Raw genomic sequence first — 22038 nt, 5'->3', positions numbered from 1 at the left:
AAGCCAGAGTATAAACAGTCAAGCACACATTTGTAATAATAAGCATAGAATCTTAGTTGGAAACTTGTAGTTCCTTTATAAAGATAAAGTTGGTCAAATATCTACAGGTTCCATTATCATGGCATCCTCAAGGAAAAGTTATACAATTTAACATGAAAATTAGGCTATGCCTAAAGTAATTTTTAAACTTCTCAAAAATCTAGTAAAATTAAATTCCCTATATTGTACTACTAAAAAAGGGAACGCATATTTATTAAACAAAACAAAAACAGACTACCATTTTCAAGGTGAACACTGAATATTTTCTTTAACAATAAAACTTATTATATGTGTAAGAACATTTCAGTGAAATATAAAACAAATATTTTTCTCCCCTTATTTTCAGCAGTTTTTTTCTAATTCGTCTTTTCTAGTATCAGTAGGGAGGAAGAGATGAATAACAAAGAAAGTCTGTAGCTGAAGATCCAGAAAGAAAAATCTACCTATTAGCTATCATTTCACTCAAGGGATTACAAAATGCAAAAACAAACACATCAATTTATTCATTAGGAGTCAAGTGAGGAGATAAACACCCCTGTTGAACCGAGAGATCTTAGTTTGGATGGTGCATAATGGAGGAAGCTCTCTAAGATGTCAAGTCTAGAAAGATACCACCTAGAAATGAGTGACAGTTATTCAGTGATACTAAAAATAGGAATCGGGTTGTAACATCTATACTCAGTGAGGCTGGAGTATCAAAGCATCTCCCTAATCTTACCAATTTATCCAGTGTACCTGGACCTTCTTTGTAGCGGGTCATAAATTGTGGAATATTTTTTGAGGAGGAGAAAAAAAAAAAAAAAAGAAGTCTAGGTCACCAGGCCATCTGTTCTTGTAGTGCTCTGGCTGGGGGAGATCCAAGTATATCTGAGGTTAAGTGAAAGCGAGTGGCTAGCACTTTTGCTATCTATCTGCAGAAGCTTTTAGCACATTTATCAGAAGCCATACAGTGCAAACTCTTTTGATATTAGGTCTCTGGGTGTAGCTTTCAAGATCATTCTTTGTTCCATTCTTCCTTTATTGTCAAACTTTACCCAACAGGTGGTCTAGAGTGTGAATTTCAAACATGTGCTATTAATATGCCCAAAACTGTTGCTGCAAAGGGGAAAGAAAACCACATTAATTGAATCTTGGCCTGTTTTTACTCATAATGTCACAAATATATTTTCTATGTCCTAAAGCAATACGAAATGATTCATAAAACCATGTGAAATCTTTAGGGGAATAAACTCATTAAAATATGTATTATTTATTGCTATTAAAAGTAATTATTAGCTTACAGCAATTCTCCACCAAAAACTACACACAAAGTAAAGGTCAACATTAAAAAAATAATAATGTTACAATCTCTTTTTCATTTACCCCGTTTCCTGTCGGTAGACTGATGATCATTAGCAAAAGTATTATATATGTAAATAATTCATATTTCAAAATTTATTTGTAAGTATCTTTAAAATATTTTTCTCATAAATGTTTTTTGGGTAGGTCACTATTATTCCCATTTTATAGATGCCATATGGAAATAATAATAGCACCTACCTCAAAGTACTGTTTCAGAGATTCATTAGATCATCCACATTAAGTACACAGAGTATGTGGCAGATTACTTATTGAGTGCTCAAAACATGTTAGCTATTATTAATATGCAAAAGTATTAGCAACTATATTAAGGTTATCAGGAGTCCATTGAAAGCAGGCCAGGCTGGTTTGGGTCTTCATCTAAAACGGGACAGTTCTTCCAAAAAATAAAGATACCATTGTTTATATAACTAACTAGAATTTAAATGAAAACTTGAAGCATTAAAAAAAAAAGATACCACTGTTTATATCCATCTGCCTAGAATGCTTTTCCCCTCCTCACTCCCAACTCCTGACCTCTCTACTGGGCTAATTCTTATCCTTCAGACCTCAGCTTAGATAGTACTTCTTCCAGGGGTGAGCAGTCACTAACCTCTCCCAAATCTAGATTATACTATATATACTAGGGTCCTCCTCCTACATGCCCCAACGTGGATCACAATTGCCTGCTTCTATGCTTCCCTATGACACTCAGGCAGGGATCATGTCTATCTATACACTACATTCTTGGTGCTTAGCACAATGCTAGAACAGAGTGGATGCTCAATAAATATCTGTGATATGAGGACATATGGGATCTCATATCAGCCTGGTTTATGTTGGCTGAACAGGTTTTCCTTTAGCCTGATTGACTACTACCAGCCAATGAGACAAAGCAGCAGACAGTTGGCGGGGGGTGAAGGGAGTGGTTGAGGATGAGGCTGGTGAAATGGGATGTGGCATCATAGAAGCAGAGGGGCTGAAGGGAGGGGCTCTAGAGGAAACAGGTCCCATCTGGCCACTTAAGGTCACACCAGCAGCATCACATTCAGATTCACTAATTCTGGGTATCTAGATATCAGTCCTGCAGCATGGGGAATGAGAGCCTGGGTTAAGTGCACCTGGCCCCAGTCTAAGAGACTTCTGACCAGAGTATTAATAACAAAATGCAAGCCAGGGGCCCTGATAGCTGGAATGAAAGAATCCAATCTGATCCAAGACCCCAGAAGACTTACCAGACAGTTGGGATGTGTTGAGCACGTCTGGCCCAGCACAGAATTGTAGTGCTGAGGAAGAAACTTTGAGACTTTGGGCACAGCTGATGGAAAATGAACTGAAATGTTCTGATTTGTTACAGCAGCTGCATCATAGGAAGGGACAACTTTAGAATAGTATCTGACAGCATGGAAGGAATTAAGAGAGAGAGCTTTGCTGGGAATTCGAGTTTTATACATATCACCAATTGCATTCTCTGAAGTGGAGCTGGACTGACCTTTAATAAAAAAGAAAACAAATATCCATCAGTATTCACAACTCTGGAACTTGGAACCACTGTATTTGAAATAAAAGTCCTCTATGTGGTTCCCTCCTGTTACAAATTTATACTACTCTTATACTCAAATGCTGATGGAAAAACACAGCGGACTTTTTAGTATGATGGTGCAATACACATACTGTAAATTAGTGTTTGTGTGTCATCAGAAGACAGATTTTAGAGGAGCATCAGATCTCTGTGACTGTGTGTGTGTGTGTGTGTGTGTGTGTGTGTGTGTGTGTGTGTGTCTTTCATAGTAATCAAAATTGTGACCATTCTTATGAACCCGAAGAAGCATGAAAGAATGTTGGAAAATTGAACTCTATTCAAGCACAAATAAAGTGTGGTTGATTTTATATCAATGAAATGGGTTGTATAATCATATATCTATGGTCTGTACAGTAACTAGAAGGCAGAAAAAAAGTTTTAAAATATATCATGAGGGGTGCCTAGGGCCTAGGTAGCTTAGTCAGTTGAGTGTCTGACTCTTGATTTCACTCAAGTCATGATCCCAGGAATGTGGAATCGAGCCCCACGTTGGGCTCTGCACTGAAAGCACACAGAGGCTGTTTGAGATTCTCTCTCTCCCTCTCCCTCCTCACACATGCATGCACTCTCTCTCTCCCTCAAAAACAAACTATACATATATATACACACACACACACACACACACACACACATACACACACACACACACACACACACACATATATATATATAATATTAATAATGTAATCTGAAGTAACACTATGAATACCTATCTTCTTTTGGATATTAGTAGTAATGAAAATAAAGAAATTTTATGTCTACTTTACATACAAATGTATCTAGAATATTTGTGAAAAATCATTTCAGCAGATATGTACAAAGATTTATGGAAAGGACAGGTAAAGGTTACCTAATAAAATCTAAACACTGAACTCAATCAGTACTTCTGTGTTACAGGTCAGATGTTAGCAGACACCTGGTGACCTTGGGTGGTAATTTCATTTCTCCAGCCTTCAATTTACTGACCTATGTGGTGAAAGTGACATTGAAAGACTTAACTGATTTCAACTGTTCCAATCCTCTTTCAAAAATAATTTGGCAACATGCATTATGACCTATATATGTGCTCACATTTTCAAACTCATTCATCACACACTCCCAGGTAGCTACCCCAAGGAAAAGTTCAAAATATAGGAAAATCTATGTATGGGGAAATATTTCCTATCATATTATATACAGAATCACTCTCCCCACAAAACTACAAACACTAAATGTAGCAGTTGGAGGATGGCTAAGAAAATCTTCTATAAATTATTTGATAAGCCATTAAATGGTGGTATGAGGCACACAATAAAAAATTAAAGTATATTGGACATAATGTTAAGTGAAAGACACAGGCAACAAAACTGGATGTCCAATATCATTACTGCTGTAGAAAAATATACATAGAAAAAGACCTGAAGGAAATACATTAAAAATGAACAGCTATTATCTTAGCTGGGCTAGTTAAGGACTAATATTGCTTTCCAAGTGGAAAAATGTATATAAATAAAATTAAAATGGAGGTTCTGACTCAACGACCTTCAGGTCTTCCCCAGTCTGAACATGGCATAAAGTCCACAGTCCTAGTATATTTGTGTCTTCCCAAGAGCAGCTGCTTCATGTGATACAACACCAAGAGATGTTGGGGCACAGAGAGGCTTGAATTCACCACCATGTAAACAGTAGTTCAGAGTTTCTGCAGAGTATAAGCACTGAGAATGCAGAAGTAAGTACTGTATGTTCAAAAGGTAACATTGACAGGCATATGCCTGTGGTCTGACCTCTATCTGATTTAACCTGGGCTGATTTAATCATTCTGGGTGATATTCAGCCACAACTACTTTAAGTAGATTAACTGTGGCTCATGGCTACTTTTTTTTTTTTTTTTCTATTTTCTTCCCCTCTCTCCTAAGTCAGGGGGAAAGTCTGAATTGACTAATAAAACACCCTGAATCTTGTTTGATTATATGAACAAAGAGGACTGTATGCTATTTTGGGTCTCTTTCTCTTTTGACCTTAGACACCATCCCTAGTAACATCATTTATTCCTGCAGCTTTTACCATGTCCTCATTGTATGCACAGTACCTCTACAACAGCATTTATTTTTTAATTTTTTTTTTTAACGTTTATTTATTTTTGAGACAGAGAGAGACAGAGCATGAACGGGGGAGGGTCAGAGAGAGAGGGAGACACAGAATCTGAAACAGGCTCCAGGCTCTGAGCGGTCAGCACAGAGCCCGACGCGGGGCTCGAACTCACATACTGCGAGATCGTGACCTGAGCCGAAGTCGGACGCTTAACCGATTGAGCCACCCAGGCGCCCCTACAACAGCATTTAAAGTACTACAGGAATTCTATTTTGCTACTGTGACCCTCCCCCCTACTCATTTGCCAGCTCCATAAGAACAAGAGCTGCACCTTGTTCGTCTTTGAGCCCCCATCTTTCAAGCAGGGACATTTAAGCTGAGAACTAAGGGATGAACTGGGAGTCCCCCATGTAGAGTATGGAAAGGACTTCCCCAGCACAGGGAAGGTACTGAATTAAGTGAGTGGAATCCCTTCAAGGAAGTCAGCAGAAGGGTGACCTCAGACTCAGGCACTGAAGAGACAGGTCCGGGTGTCCTGTCATCTAGCATCTAACATGCAGATTAGGAGCTCAGTACCTTACTGACTTCTCAGTGAAGAGTCACTTTCAGGAATAAAAAAGTCACAAACTGGTAGCTGTATTTTTTTACTCTGGCTCTGCTTTTTTCCATTTTCTTATTTCTACAAGTACATTGGCATGCCTTGACATTATAACACAAATAACAAAAATGCCTCACAGTGGGTACTTTTTTCACAAAGAATATTCATAGAATGAAGATTTCTTGAGCACCTACTGTATGCTGGTCATTGCACTAGGTACTAGAAATACAGCAATGAACAAAATAAGCAAAAAAAAAAAAAAAATTTCCGTGTCTTCATGGAGTTGATACTCTAGTGGGAGGTAACAGGCAATGAGAACATATGCAAATAAATAATATTAGAAAGTAGTAAGTGCTATGAAGAAAAATACAGCAGAGAAAGTGGATAAGAAGTCTCATGCCTAGAAAAGAAGAGAAGAGGAAAGAAAAGAAAAGAGAAAAGAAAAGAAAAGAAAAAAGAAAAGAAAAGAAAATGAAAGGAAAGGAACAAAAAGAAAAGAAAAGTCCATGTATTATGTAATGCTGGGAAGTATACAGTTTTAATAGGTGGTTGAGAGTTACTGAGAAGGAGACAATTAAGCAAAGATATGAAGGAGGTAAGAAGTTAATATGTTAAATCCTCACAACATAGTTATTATGCAATTAATTTGAGTATTTCCCTTTCCTTTAGATTCTATTCATGTAATAAAGTCACTAATGTGTTTATCATCTATCAGTAAGGTAAGCTTTCTACTGGATAGCCACATGCAAAAGAATGAAACTGGAGGCCTAATTAACACCATTCACAAAAATTGGCTCAAAATAGATTAAACACTTAAACATAAAATCTGAAACCATAAAACTCCTAGAAGAAAACAGGGAGTAAGCTCCTTGACAGTGGTCTTGGCAATGATTTTTTGTATTTGACACCAAAAGCAAAGGTAACAAAAACAAAAATAAACATGTGGGACTATATCAAACCAAAAACCTCTGCACAGCAAAGAAAATCATCAACCAAATGAACAGGAAACCTATGAGAAGGGAGAAAATATTTGCAAGTCACATACCTGATAAGAGATTAATATCCAAAATATATAAAGAACTCATACAACTCAACAGCAAAGAAACGAACTGATTTAAATATGGGCAGAGGATCTAAATAGGCGTTTTTCCAAGAAAGACACACAAATGGCCAATGAGTACATGAAAAGATGCTCAATATGACTAATCATCAGGGAAATGTAATTCAGAAGCACAAGGAGAGATTACCTCATACCCATTAGAATGGCTAGTATCAAAAAGACAAGAAATAACAAGTGTTGGTGATGATCTGTACTCGTGCATTGTTGGTGGGAATGTATATTGGTACAGCCACTAAAAACAGTACAGAAGTTCCTCAAAAAAATTAAAATAGTATTACCATTTGGTCCAGCAATCCCATCTCTGGGTATTTATCCAAAGAAAATGAAAATACTAACTCAAAAAGATGGAAGCACCTCTATATTTATTGCAGCATTATTGACAGGAGCCAAGAACAACCTAAGTATCCACTGATGGATAAATAAAAAAAATGTGATAGATAAGAGATATATAGACACATACACACACACAGGCAAGCACACACGCACACATACACTGGAATATTATTCAACCGTGAAAAAGAATGAAATCCTAAAAAAAAAAAATAATGAAATCTTGCCATTTGTAACAATATAGATCGACCTTGAGGGCATTATGTTTTGTGAAATAAGTCAGAGAATGACAAATACTGTACGATCCCACTTATACACAGAATCTCAAAAAACAAACATAAAAATTGAGCTCATAGATACAGAGAACAGACAGGTGGTTTCCAGATATGATGGCTGAGGAGTGGATGAAATGAGTGAAGGTAGTCAAAAGGCATAAAATTTTCAGTTATAAAATAAATAAGTCATGGGGATACATGTACAACATGGTGACTATAATTAATACTACTATATTACATATTTGAAAGTTGCTAAGCAACCAGATCTTAAAAGTTCACAAGAAAAAATATTGTAATTTTGTTGACAGATGTTAAGCAGACTTACTGTGATGATCATTTCACAATGTGTACAAATAACAAATCATTATAACATTATAACATATCATCACCTGATATAATGTCTTACGTCAATTATACCTCATTTAAAAAAAAAAAAGATGAGCTTTCTGGTAACAATGGTCAATTTGAGCCCAATTTCTGGGACAACACCATATAAATGCTTGTGGCCATCTTGTGTACTTCAAGCAGACAATACCAAAAGGACTCATGGTGTGATCTTCTAGCTACACTCTTTTCCCTGGTTATGGCAATGAATGCATAGAAGCACAGGGGTGCACAGGACACCCACATAACCCAAGCATACAACCGCACAGGGCATCAGGCAGAGCTCACCTCTCACAGCTTCATCCAAGGAGCCCCCTGAGGCAGGAACAGAGTACACATTCACACACTTATTAGCCAGGAATGTGATCCCTCTCACAGGTGAGTAGGTGCTTGTCAATACACCATTTTCCCTTAAAAGGATAGAAAAAAAAAAAAAAACAAACACCTTATACAATTCCCAAGGAAGACAACATGAACATTGCTGAGTTCAATCCCTCCCTCTATCATTCAACTTCTAACTTGACAGAGACAAATGATACATTATTTATGCATATGAACAAATTGGTGAACAGGACTCATGATGATAGTTTCGGATGTAGAGGAATGATTTGCTTTATAGTTTTTCTTTGTTTATACATTCTAATAAATTTAAATACAGAAGCATTCATTTGGCATGTCACATTTTGTACCAGCAAATTTTTTTTAAAACTCCCAACTGAAATAGGGCTGGACTGCTCCAGGGTCCATGATCTCCTACTGAGGAATGGTAGAATGCACCCTGCCTCTGTTGGTCTGCCAGTCATGACCGTCACTACTGATAAAGCCTTATTTTATGATCTTCAGAATTAACAAAACAAGAAATAAGAGTCAAATGATGAGAAGATCATGGGCCTGAGAATGTTACATATTTTACCACTGTGACTAAATGATACAGATTGGCAATGGGAGAAGTTTATGGATTCTTCATAAATACCTGAGTTTTCATTATGGGTGGGTTCACTGCCTGTCACAATACTTCTAGCGTTAGCACTGGAGGAAAATAACAAGCCAACTGCCAGTTTACAAGAGCCCTCGTCATACCTTTGTGCCATGATTGGGCCTGGAAGGGATGGCTGGATGGACACTTGTTTCTTACAAAACCTCATATTGTTCTGAAGTACTTCCGTGATCTGAGAGAGAGAGAGACATTTATTTAGATATTTTTTCATGTATACAAATACACATACATTTCCAATTATAAAAAACAAAACTGGAGCTTTAAAGCACGGTCTATGAGGATAAAATTCAAGGGCTTAGAATCAAATACCTGGCCCATAATGGCTGGAGGGATTTTCTCCCGGACGTACTTCACATAATCAACTGTTGCCTCAAGAATCGAAGCCGCATCATTCTTTCTCCCCTTTATATATGGCAACAGAGTACGCAGCTGCTCACAGCAATACTTGATTCGTTCTCTGAGCAGAGAATTGTAATAAATGAGAAATAATTAGTTTTATTTTCTTCCTTGTACAACAAGGACAAACTGTCCTTCCTTCTGGGTCTGTTAACAGAGGAACTGCCTCCCTCCCTATCTAGTCTCTGTTTCACAGAAAGGCCATGTCCCCGTAAGCCAGCAGCCGCCATAGCCCCTGGAACCACAACTTCCTGGGGCGTCTGTTCACGCTGCTGCCCAGTACAATGTTCGTGCTGACCGCAGCCCCAGTTCACTTGCCCCGGGCCTGCTGCAGTGTGCAGGATGACCCTGCCTATGGAAACCCCCTCAGAGGAGGGAGTGGAATGCTACACATAAGTCCTTTTGTACTTCACACTAGAAGACTAGCAGACAAAGAACAGTCAGGAGATGTTTCATGTCACTGTGACCTGAACCACATTTTCAACAACGGATCAATTAGCATTTTGTAATTACATGGGCTTTACATGTAACTCTGTGTTCTGAGCCAAAGGAAAATCAGAAGGCTGCTTTCTTCAAATAAAGTAGGTATGAACAGAACAAATAAACCAATATGCAAATGAGAACATCATTCAGGCTCGTATCAGAAACTCACCTAAGTCTTTCATGGTTCTGAAGGGAAATACATAGGAAATATAAATCCAAGCTTTTGATCTAAGCCTTTGGTACTTCTTTTTATGCATATATTCTTTTAATAAACATTATTAAGCACCTGTTTTATGTTGAATAGCAAGCACCTTGACATATATAGGGTCAAACGCTGGCTCTGACAATTACCAGACCTTTGGCAAATCACCAAACCTTTCTGAACCTCAAATTGATATATAGCCTGTGAATAACTCAAATATTCTAGATCAGCAGCATTTTAATTGGACTTTGATCAGTACTGACAGTTCTCTAGAGGTGTCTCAGGGACTATTCTAGAAAAAAAAGGATAAAAAAAAATCAACAATTTGACCATGTACACAAAGGCTTAAAGCTTTTCAGAACTTTTTGCAAGATGATATGCATTATAGCAGTATATCAGTAAGCTATTAAAAAAAACAATCTAAACACAACAATAGGTGGACGCTTAAGCTATAGCTTACTAACTCAGTAGAATATTATCTGGCAGTAGAAATGAAATGCTATAAATCTTATGGGAAAAATAGGATATTTTAGAAGATACAACTATAAAATATAAGGCAGTATATAAAATATGATCAAAGACATTAAACAAAGTAAAAATAAAGCACAGGAAAAGATTTGAAAGTGAAACCATCAAGTCATAGTTATTTCTGGATGGTTGGGCTATGGAAAATATTATTTCTTCCTTTTATTTTTTACTTTTCCCAAATATTTTTGCCGGGTACAAGCTACTTTTACACTAAAAAATCCTGTAAGATATTCTTTCCAACATTCGTTAGGAAAATGTTCAAACACACAGAAAGACTGAAAGAACTTAGAATCTGAATTCTTTCAAGTTGAAAAATTAAGAATTTGTACAAAGAACATATATATACTTCACCCACCTAGAATCTACAATGAATGTTTACTGTTTTCACTTTGTCACATATGAATCATCGCACTGGCCATACCTCAATCTATTTTATTATACTGAAGAATTTCAAAATAATTTGTAAACTTAAGACACTAAACTCTTGGGGCGCCTGGGTGGCTCAGTCGGTTAAGCGTCCGACTTCAGCTCAGGTCACGATCTCGCGGTCCGTGAGTTCGAGCCCCACATCAGGCTTTGGGCTGATGGCTCAGAGCCTGGAGCCTGCTTCCAATTCTGTCTCCCTCTCTCTCTGCCCCTCCCCCCCATTCATGCTCTGTCTCTCTCTGTCCCAAAAATAAATAAAACGTTAAAAAAAAAAAAAAGACACTAAACTCTTAAACATATCATTAGCTAGAGTTCAATTATTTTATTTTCAAATAAAAGTTACATAAAATTAAAAAATACACAAACTTTAAGTGTACCATTCTATGAGTTTTGAAAAACGCACAAAACTATGTAACAAAAACCCTAATTATCATGATCACAACCCAAAAAGTTCCTTATCTCATCCCTCAAAAGGGCCAACAACATTTCTGATATTTTTCCATCCCACATTAGTTTTGTCTGTCTTTGAACCTCATATAAATCAAAATCTACAGCATGCACCATTTTGTGTAAAATTTCTTTCACTCAGCATGTTTTTGAGATTTGTCCATGTGGCTGTTTATTATGAGTAGTTCGTTTCTCTTTATTGAGTAGTAGTATTCCATAGGATAAGTATGCCATAGCTTATTTACCCATTCTTTTACTGACGAACACTTTGGCTGTTTCCAGTTTTCGATCATTATGAATAAACCTGCTAGAACACTCTGTACATCTTTCTGTGAATGCATGTTTTTATTTCTCTGGGAACACATCTAAGAATAGAATTAATGGGTTAATTTTTTAAATTTATAAGAAACTGGAAGAACTTTTCCCAAAATAGTACCATTGTACACTCCCACTGTCAATGTATGAGAGTTCCTATTGTTCCAAATCCTTGACAACATTTAATACTGTCAGTAGTTTTAATTTTAGTATGTTGGCCTTTCTGAGCAATTTAGCATATTGTCAGTAGTTTAATCTTAGCATTTTTGGTACATGGTAGTACCTCATGCTTTACTTGCATTTCTGTGACAAAAATAAATTACGTTGAGCACTTTTTCTGGTGTTTATTGGGCACTTGCATATCTTCCTTTGTGAAGTGTCTGTTCAAATATTTTATTTCCATTTTAATTGGATTGCAGGGCTTTTTGGTATTGCACTGTAGGAGTTCTTTATCTTCTGTAATACCATATTTTTTTCTAGCATATTTGCTTTGCAAATATTTTCTCCCAGTCTACGGTTTGCCTATTGATTTTCTTAGTGGTGTGTTTTGATAGCTACTTTTAAATTTTGATGAGTCTAATTTATCTACTCTTTTATGGTTATTACTTTCTATGTCCTAAGGAACAACTCCCCAACCTCAGCTTGTGAAGACATTCTCCTATGCTTTCTTCTAGAACAGTAAGAGTTTAATGTCTTAAGTTTACAACTTACTTTGAAATTCTTCAGTATAATAAAATAGATTGATATATGGCCAGTGGGAGGATTCATATGTGACAAAGTGAAAACAGTTCTTCTAGAACAGTACTGTCCAATCCAATAGCCAGTAGACTGGTCTATAATGATTTACATAGCCATTAGTCTATATAAACTAGTTAAAATGAAATAAAATTCAAATTCATTACCTGTTACAATAGACACATTTCAAATACTCAGCAACTACATGTGACTAGCAGCTCCTTTACTGGACAATGGATGCAGATATAGAGTATTCCTAACATTGCAGAAAGTTCTACTAAACAGTACTATTCTAAGTTTTAGCTTTATACTATAGTTTTGTCTATGCTCCAACTTGAATTAATTTTTATACAATATAGTAAGAGATCAAGGTTCATTGTTTTTCCATTTGGATATCCAGCTGTTCCAACATCATATATAAAAAAGACTTGTTTCCCAGTAACTTTGCTCTGGTGATTCACTGAAAATCAAATGAACACAAATGTGTTGGTCTAGTGCTGGGATATTATGTTCCATTGATCTATTGGTCAACCTTTATGATAGTAACACACTGATTAACATACTGTATACTAAGTCTTGAATCAGATAGTTTAAGTCTTCCAATTTTGTTGTACTTTTTCAAGACTGCTTTATTCTAAGTCCTTTTATGTTATAGGTCTTTTTCATTTTTAAATCTTATTATCAATTTCTTTTTTTAATTTAAAACAATTTTTATTTTTTTTTAATTTTTAAATTAAAAAAAATTTTAATGTTTATTTATTTTTGAGAGAGACAGAGACAGAATGCAAGTGGGTTAGGGGCAGAGAAAGAGGCAGACACAGAATCCCAAGCAGGTCCAGGCTCTGAGCTGTCAGCACAGAGCCCGACATGGGGATTGAACTCACAAGCCATGAGATCATGACCTGAGCCGAAGTGGGACGCTCAACCGACTGAGCCACCCAGGCGCCCCTAAAACAATTTTTTTAATGTTTATTTCTAAGAGAAAGAGAGAGAGCAAGAGTGGGAGAGTGGAGAGAGAGGAGACACAGAATCTGAGGCAGGCTCCAGGCTCTGAGCTGTCAGCACAGAGCCCGACACAGGGCTTGAACTCCTAAATCGTGAGATCATGACCTCAGCTGAAGTCGGACGCTTAACTGACTGAGCCACCGAGGTGCCCCAGATTATCAGTTTCTGTTAAAAAAAAAAAAAGCCTACTGGAATTATGATTTATATTCAAATAAAGTTATATTTCAATTTGGTGAGAACACATTAACAGTACTGATTCTTTCAAGTTGTAATTATAGTATAATGCATGATTTAAGTTTCTTTGGTTTCTCACAGCAATAGTTTGAGTGATCAATGTACAGATACTATGTGTCTTTTGGATATTTTTTCCTAAGTACTGCCATAAATGTAATTATTTTTCATTTTTATTTTCTAATAGTTTACTGCTTATATGTAATAACACAATTAATTTCTGTATATTAACTTTACATCTTGCAACCTTGCTATATTAATCTTTTGGTTTTAGAGGTTGTATTGTATGTGTCTTAGGACTTTACACATAAACAATCATGCTATCTATAAATAAGAAAGTTTTGCTTTTTCCTTTCTAATCTGTATTTTTTAATTTCTTTCTCTTACCTAATTGCAATGGCTAGAACAGTTTGATCAATGCTGAATACAGTTAGCACAAATGGGCACCTTTCCTTTGTTCCAGATCTAAGAGACATGGTCAGATTTTCATCATTAAGTACAATGCTAGCCATAGGTTTTCATTGATGCCCTTTAACAGACTGTGGAGGTTCTCTTCCATGTCTGATTTGCTGAAAGGTTGGTTTTGGGGTTTTTTTTAATCTGAAAAGAGTATTGAATATCATCAAATCATTTTTCAGAATCTGTTACTCACATGGTTTTTCTCCTTTATTTTGTTTACTCTGAATTCCACTGATTGATGTTTTGAATATTACACAAGTTTTGCTTTTCTAGAATATACTTGGTGTGGTCATGATGTATTACATCTTCATATATTGCTTGATTTGATTGGCTAAAATTATGCTAAGTGTTTTATGTCCCTGTTCATGAGGAATATTGGTCTGTAATTGTTTTTTTATGTCTTTATTAGGTTAGGGTTATGCTGGCCTCGTGAAATGGGTTAGGAATTATTCCCCCTCTTCCATTTTCTGTAAAAATTTAAGATTGGTATTACTTCATTAAATGTTTGACAGAATTCATCAGTAAAACCATCTGAGATTAATGTTTTCTCTTTGTTAAGGTTTTTAATAACAAGTTCAATTTCTTTACTATATAGGGCTACTCAGATTTTCTGCTTCTTCTGGTATCAGTGTTGGTAAATTGCGTTCTTCAAAAATTTGTCCATTTTGGGAGCGCCTGGGTGGTTCAGTAGGTTAAGCATCCGACTTCAGCTCAGGTCACGATCTCACGGTTTGTGGGTTCAAGCCCTACATCAGGCTCTGTGCTGAAAGCTCAGCACCTGGAGCCTGCTTTGGATTCCATGTCTCCCTCTCTCTCTCTGCCCCTGCCCCGCTCACGCTGTCTCTGTCTCTCAAAAATGAACAAAAAAATTTTAATTTGTCCATTTTGTCTAAGTTTCTGAGCTTACTGGCATAAAATTCTTCAAAATATATTATTCCTATATTTAAATGTTTATAGGATATGTAGTGATAATTCATTTCATTTAACATATTGGTAAAATGCTTTCAATATTTCTCCTCACTTGCCTGCTTCCCCTACTTTCTATTTAATTTAGATTTAATTCACTCTATTTTTTCTAGCTCCTTAAAATGGACTCTTAGGTCACTAATTTTCAGACCTTTTGCCTTTTCTAATATAAGCACTTAAAGTCATAGTGTTTTCCATAAGATTTGCTTTAGCTGCATCTTGTCAATTTTGAAATACTCTACTCTCACAATCATTCAGTTTGCAATACTTTCTAGTTTTTCTTGTGATATTTTTCTTTTACCCATGGATTATTTAGAAGTATGTTTTTCAATTATTTGAGGTTTTCCTTTATATCTAATTCTTATTGATTTTTAATTTGACTTCATTGTGGTCAGGGAACATACTCCTTATGAATTCAACTCTTTTAAATTCAACTCTTTCAAAACATATTATTTCCTTCAGCGTATGATTTATCTAAGTCATTGTACCATGTGCCTTTGAAAAGAATGGGTATTCTTCAGTAGTTGCTGAATACAATGTTCTATAAATATCTACTAGATCAAGATGGTTAATAGTGTTTATCCATTCTGACAATCTGTGCTATAGTTGGATATAGGCGGATAAAGGCCTATCATTTTATGATTTTTTTTTGCCTGTAGTTTCTTTGGCTTTTTTTTGTTCTTCTCTTCTTCCTTTCTTGACCTCTTTTTAAATAATTTTTAAAATCCAATTTTAATGTATTGGCTTCATAGATATGCCTTCTGCATATCTCTTTAGGATTGCTCTAGGGATTACAATATATATCTAACTTTTCATAGTTTATTTAGAATTAAAATTTTGTGACATCACATAAAATATACAAATGCTGCCATCACATAAGTACCTTTGCCCCTTTCATCCTTCATGCTATAGCTGTCATATGTACACATCTACATATACAGTTGACCCCTAAACAACATGGGTTTGAACTGCACTCATCCACTTATACACAGATTGTCTGCAGTAAATACAGTATAGCGCTATAAATGTATTTTCTCTTCCTTATGATTTTATTTTTTTTTGTTTTGTTTTATAATTTTTTTTTAACGTTTATTTATTTTTGAGACAGAGAGAGACAGAGCATGAACAGGGGAGGAGCAGAGAGAGAGGGACACACAGAATCTGAAACAGGCTCCAGGCTCTGAGCTGTCAGCACAGAGCCCGACGCAGGGCTCGAACCCACGGACCGTGAGATCATGACCTGAGCCAAAGTCGGATGCTTAACCGACCAAGCCACCCAGGCGCCCCGCTTCCTTATGATTTTATTAGTAACATTTTCTTTTCTCTATCTTACTTTATTATAAGAATACAGTATATAATATACATAACATATAAACTATTTGTTAATCAACTGTTTATGTTATTGGTAAGGCTTCCAGTCACCAGTAGGCTATTAGTAGTTAAGTTTTGGAGGAGTCAAAAGCTATGCACAAATTTTTGACTGCATGGGCATCAGCACCCCTAACACTTATGTTAAGAGTCAACGGTGTTACAAACTCCACAATACAATGCTATACATTTTCACTTATAACACACTGAAGCATTTTATATAAATAAGGAGGAAAAATGTTTGTTTTCTAATATTTTCTCATGTATTGATCACTTCTGATTCTTTTCAGCCCTTCCTAAAGATTCAAGTATCCATTTGTTACAATTTCTGGTTAGCTTAAAGAATCTCCTTTAGCTTTCTTACCCTGCAGGTCTGCAGCTGTCAAAATCTCTGGTTGTCTTTTATGTTGAAATACCTTATTTCATTATTTACTGTTAAAAAATAATACCTGATGGAAATATGATTTATACAATTATACAAGAAGTGAAGGGTATCAGATATAATAAGTACGGTGGCATACATAAAAGACTAATTTGTATCTAATTTATTAACATCTTAAAAACTAATTAGTAGGCCTCTGACAGATCTGGAGCAGTTATGTCTGCTGCTGGGGTTTCTACTACAGATGCAATAAAAAAGTGTTCTCACACTTTCTACCTGTCTGATTGTGGCAGCCATGACTAAATGGGAGAATACAAGGGAAAAACATGGTAATACAGAAAAAACATGGAGAAAGAATTTATGTAACTGAGAAATAACCTTGTAAACAGTAAAGAGCCTATTTTACTAAAAAACCAAACCAAAACCAAAAAAAACCCAAAAATCTAAAATTTGAGCTAGAAGAAAAATTATTTATAGATGAAAATGACTGAAAATTATTTACCACTTCTTCAGTAAAGATGTAGGATGTATTTCCCTCCCCTTGAATCTCTCCTGGCCTGTGCCTAAGTTAAAAGATATCCAGAGAAGTGACTACAACAGTTCCAGGACTAACATCTGAGAAGACAAAGCTTCAATGCTGGTCTCGTTAAACCCTGAGCCATCAGGCAAGAGGTCTGTCTTAGCTTGCTGGAGAGACCACGTGGAGAGGTACTGGGACCATAGGGAAAGATAGCAACCCATTTGAGGACGTTTCAACCACACCCCACCAAGAGGATATCCATGTGGATGAAGCTGTGCTGGGCTCTCCAGACAGGATATTTGCCAGCTGAACACCACGGGGTAACCACAGTAAACACCATGTGAGGAGAATCACAAAATCAAGTTCTACTCAAATTGATGATCCATAAAGTTGTGAGATATGATAAATAGGCTGTTGTTTTAAGCCACCAAGTTTTAGGGTAACTTGTTACACCACAAAAGAACTAGAAGAATAGCTTACAATTTAAAGCAAAAATAACAATGTGAGGTTGATAATATATGTAAAAGTAAAATATATGACAATAACAAAAATAGAAGGTAGGTAGAAATACACTGATGTATATCAAGTGTCATAATGTCAAATCAAGGTAGACTACGGTAAGTTAAGGATGCGTATTATAACCCTAGAGAACCACTAAAAAAAGATAGTTTTAGCTCAAAAGCTAATAGAGGGAAAAAAAGGAATGCCAAAACAGACTTAATTAATCCAAACTAAGGCAGGCAATGAGGGAAAAAAAGGAAAAGAAAATAGAACTAGTGAAAACAAACAGAAAAATCATGGACCTAAAATCAAACTTAATGGTAATTATAAGTAAATCAAATAAACATTCCAATGGAACAACTGTTAGAATGGACAAATTAAAAAGGAAAATAAGAGGTGCCTGGGTGGCTCAATGGGTTAAGTGTTTGACTCTTGATTTCGGCTCAGGTCATGATCTCGTGGTTCATGGGATCCAGTCCCACGTCGGGCTTTTTGCTAACAGCTCTCCTTCTCTCTCTGTCCCTCCCCTGCTCATGCTCTCTCTCCTCCTCAAAATAAATAAACATTTTTTAAAAAAAGGAAAATAAGGGGCGCCTGGGTGGCGCAGTCGGTTAGGCGTCCGACTTCAGCCAGGTCACGATCTCGCGGTCCGTGAGTTCGAGCCCCGCGTCAGGCTCTGGGCTGATGGCTCGGAGCCTGGAGCCTGTTTCTGATTCTGTGTCTCCCTCTCTCTCTGCCCCTCCCCCGTTCATGCTCTGTCTCTCTCTGTCCCAAAAATAAATAAAAAATGTTGAAAAAAAAAAATTAAAAAAAAAAAAAAAAAAAAAAAAAAAAAAAAAAAAAGGAAAATAAGATTCAACTTCATGCTCTTTACATTTAAAGATACCCTTTAAATATAAAGACATATTTAGGTTACAAAAAAACATGCAAACACTAATCACAAGAAAGCTATATGAATATCAAGGTGGATTTTAAGATGAAGTACTAGCATAGATAGTTAGCACTTATCATTTCCTGACAAGTGGTCAATTCATTTAGAAGACAGTCACCTAACAATTTCAAAATACATGAAGCAAAAACTGACAGGAATGAAGTAAAAAGTAGAGCAATCTACAGTTACCACTGGACATTTATCTCTCAGAAAAATCAATAAGGATACAGAATATATATGAAAAACACTATCAACCAATTCTACCTTATTAATATTTAGAACACTATGCCCCAACAGAAAACATTCTCTTCAAGTGCATGTGGAATACTCATCAAAGGCAACCATACTTTGGGCCATAAAACAAATCTCAGAAAATATCAAAGGATAGAAACCTGACAGAATATATTCTCAGATGATAATGTAATTCAGTTATGATTCAATCCTTGAAAAATCTCCAAATATTTGGAAGCTAAGTTATACTTCTAAATAATCATTGGTCAAAGAAAAAATCACAAGGGATATGAGAAAAATACTTTGAACTAAATGATAGTGGAAATGTAATAAGTCAAAATTTATGAGATGCAGCTAAAGCACTGATAAGAAAAAAAAACTTTTATAAATGGAAATTTATAGTTTTAAACACTTTTATTATAAAAGAAGAGAAGGTTAAAATCGATTTATGTTTCTACTTAAGAAAATGGGAAAAAAAACAAAGTATACACAAAGAGGAAAGGATAGAGTAGAATCAGTGAAATATAAAATGGGCAAATAATAGAGAAAATAAATGAATAAAAATCTGGTTCACTGAAAAAAAATCAATAAAACAGATAAACCCCTTGTGAGACTGATCAAGAAAAAAAAAGAGAAAACACAAATTATCAATGCCAGGAATGAAAGAATATCATCAGAGACCTACAGACATTAAAAGGATTATAAGAGAGTATTATGAACAAAAAGTCATTCAAAAAATTTAACACCTTGGGTTAAATGAACAAATTTCTTGAAAGACATAAACTAACTGAGAGGAAAAACACAGAAAATCTAGTCCTATAATCATTAAAGGAATTGAATTTTTAATTAAAACTTTCCCACAGAGAAAACTCCAAGCCTAGATTACTTCACTGTTAAATTCTATAAAACATATCAATCTTACACAACTCTTTTAGAAAACAGAAGAAAGACTTTCTATTTCATTTTATGAGGTCAGCAATTCCAATACCAAAATCCAATAAAGACATAAGAAATTTAGATACCAAGTACCTTCATGAACACAGATAATTAACAAAAATTAACAAAATATTAGCAAATCAAATCTAGCAATAAAAAAATACACCAAGGTAGAGTACAGCATTTTAAAATAATCAATGTAACCAGTACATTAACTGAAGAAAGGAGAACACCATACAATCAGCTTAATATATACCAAAAACATACGGACAAAATTTTACATCCATTCCTAATGAAAACTTGAACCAGGAACAGAAGAAAACCTTCTTAAGCTAATAAAAGGCATGTACAAAAACAGAGTCTACATCATATGTAATGGTAAAAGACCTAATACTTTCCCTGTAAGACTGTAAACAAAACAAGGATTTACCTTCATCACTTCTAATTCAAAAAACTGGTCAAGGCATTAAGGTGAAAAATAGAAATAGCCAAAGATTGGAAAGAAAAATGTCTTTATTCACAGATGACATAATTGTGTATGTGAGAAATCTAAAAAAATGACTAGAAGTGATGAATAAAGCTAGGTCATGGGATACTAGGTCACCATACAAAATAAATTTAATTCTAGATATTACTTATGAACATTTTGGAAACATGAATAAAAAAACTGCTTAAAACAAAATGTTTTAAAACTTCCCAAAACATTCAGAAATAATAAAGTACAAAACACTGTTGAAATAAAGATCTTTTTAAAAATGGAGAGATGAACTGCCAGAATCAATACTGTTCAACATCAATTTTCCCCCAAACTGATCTACTGATTCAGCACAATCCAAATCAATATCCTAGCGGGAGCACCTGGGTGGCTCAGTCTGTTAAGCATCAGACTCTTTCGGCTCAGGTCATGATTTCACAGCTTGTGAGATTGAGCTCCTGCATTAGCATTCTCTCTCACTCACTCTCTCTCTCTGCCCCTTCACCATGCACCCACTCTTTCTCTCTCTCAAAATAAATAAATAAACTTAAAAAAAAACATCCTAACAGGATTTTTTAAAAGAAAGAAATTGACAAGCTTATTTTAAAATTTACATGAAAATTCAAAGTACCTTTAATATCCAAAGCAACTTGAAAATGAGAAACAAAGTTGGAAGACTTTATCTGATTTTTTGAGACTAGTAAAGCTAAATAATCACTACAGCATATTACTGGAGTGAAGAAGAAAGAAAAGTAGGTCAGTGAAACAGGGAATCTAGAAATACACTGATATGGTAGTTGGTTTTTATGAAAGTACCAAAACAATTCACTAAAGAATGGGAAGTCTTTCCAACAAAATCTTAAAAATCTCCATCTGAAAAAAATTTCAACAATCACTTCATCTCATACATATAAAGTAAGATAAATAATCATAAAAGCTAAAACTATAAAATAAAACATCCTGTAGACAACATAGGGGCATGTAATTGAACTTGGTGGTAGGCAATGACTGCTAATACAGGATAGAGACAGCATATTTTTAAATACTGATAAATCGTACTTCAAAATTTTTGAAAACTTCTGCTGATCAAAAGATGTAACTGTTCACAAAAAAGAATAGTGAGCCACAGGTTAGAAGAAAATATCTGTAGACATAAATTTGGCAAAGGATTTGAATCCAGAATATTAAAGAGCTCCTATAACTCAATAATAAAAACACAAGTAAGCACATTTTTTTAATGGGCAAAAGATTTGAACAGACTGTTCATAAAAGAAGATATACAGATGGCCAAACACATGTGAAAAGCTGCTCAACCTCATTAATCATCAGGAAAATGCAAATTTAGAATCACAATTAGATCATACTCCACAACCATAAGAATAACTAAAATGGAAAAGACTAACAATACCAAATGATGAGGATATGGAGCAACTAGTGTTCTCATATATTGCGGGTGGGAGTGCAAAATGGTGCTACTATTTTGGATTTCTGCTTGGAAGTCTCCTAAAAAGAAACATACACCGATCCTGTGATATGCCACTCTATTTCTGAGAAAAATGTAAATGTAGGTTCGTAAAACATATATAAAATAATGTGCATAGTCTTCTTCTTTTTTTTTTTTTAAGTAAGCTCTATGCCAAGAGTCGCATGCTCTATTAGTCTATCAGTCTATTAACTGAGCCAGCCAGGCACCCCCCCCACCCCCCACCCCCCACAGTAGCTTTATTCTTAATAGATAAAACCCAGAGAATGAATAACCAAAATGTGG

At 35.4% G+C, this 22038-nt stretch overlaps 1 protein-coding gene across 2 annotated transcripts in view; it reads right to left on the bottom strand.

The window, feature by feature from the left end:
- Window positions 1-517: 517 nt before the first annotated feature.
- SOHLH2 (spermatogenesis and oogenesis specific basic helix-loop-helix 2) overlaps window positions 518-22038 on the bottom strand; it is a 55674-nt gene continuing 34153 nt past the window's right edge. Inside the window, exons 7-11 of one of the 2 annotated variants that reach the window (XM_058687408.1) lie at window positions 9043-9190; window positions 8817-8905; window positions 8025-8146; window positions 2613-2869; window positions 518-1134 (exon numbers count right to left, since the gene is read on the bottom strand). In XM_058687408.1, the coding sequence (XP_058543391.1) occupies window positions 1114-1134; window positions 2613-2869; window positions 8025-8146; window positions 8817-8905; window positions 9043-9190 (637 nt within the window). In that variant the 3' untranslated portion in view covers window positions 518-1113. Of the gene's footprint in view, window positions 1135-1272; window positions 1775-2612; window positions 2870-8024; window positions 8147-8816; window positions 8906-9042; window positions 9191-22038 lie in introns of those variants that run through there. The other variant, XM_058687400.1, reaches the window with a different exon arrangement.

The sequence above is a fragment of the Neofelis nebulosa genome, chromosome 1 (assembly GCF_028018385.1).
Source record: "Neofelis nebulosa isolate mNeoNeb1 chromosome 1, mNeoNeb1.pri, whole genome shotgun sequence".
NCBI lineage: Eukaryota > Metazoa > Chordata > Mammalia > Carnivora > Felidae > Neofelis > Neofelis nebulosa.
The sequence above is the reverse complement of the archived record's forward strand: the minus strand, read 5'-3'. Positions and strand labels throughout refer to the sequence as shown.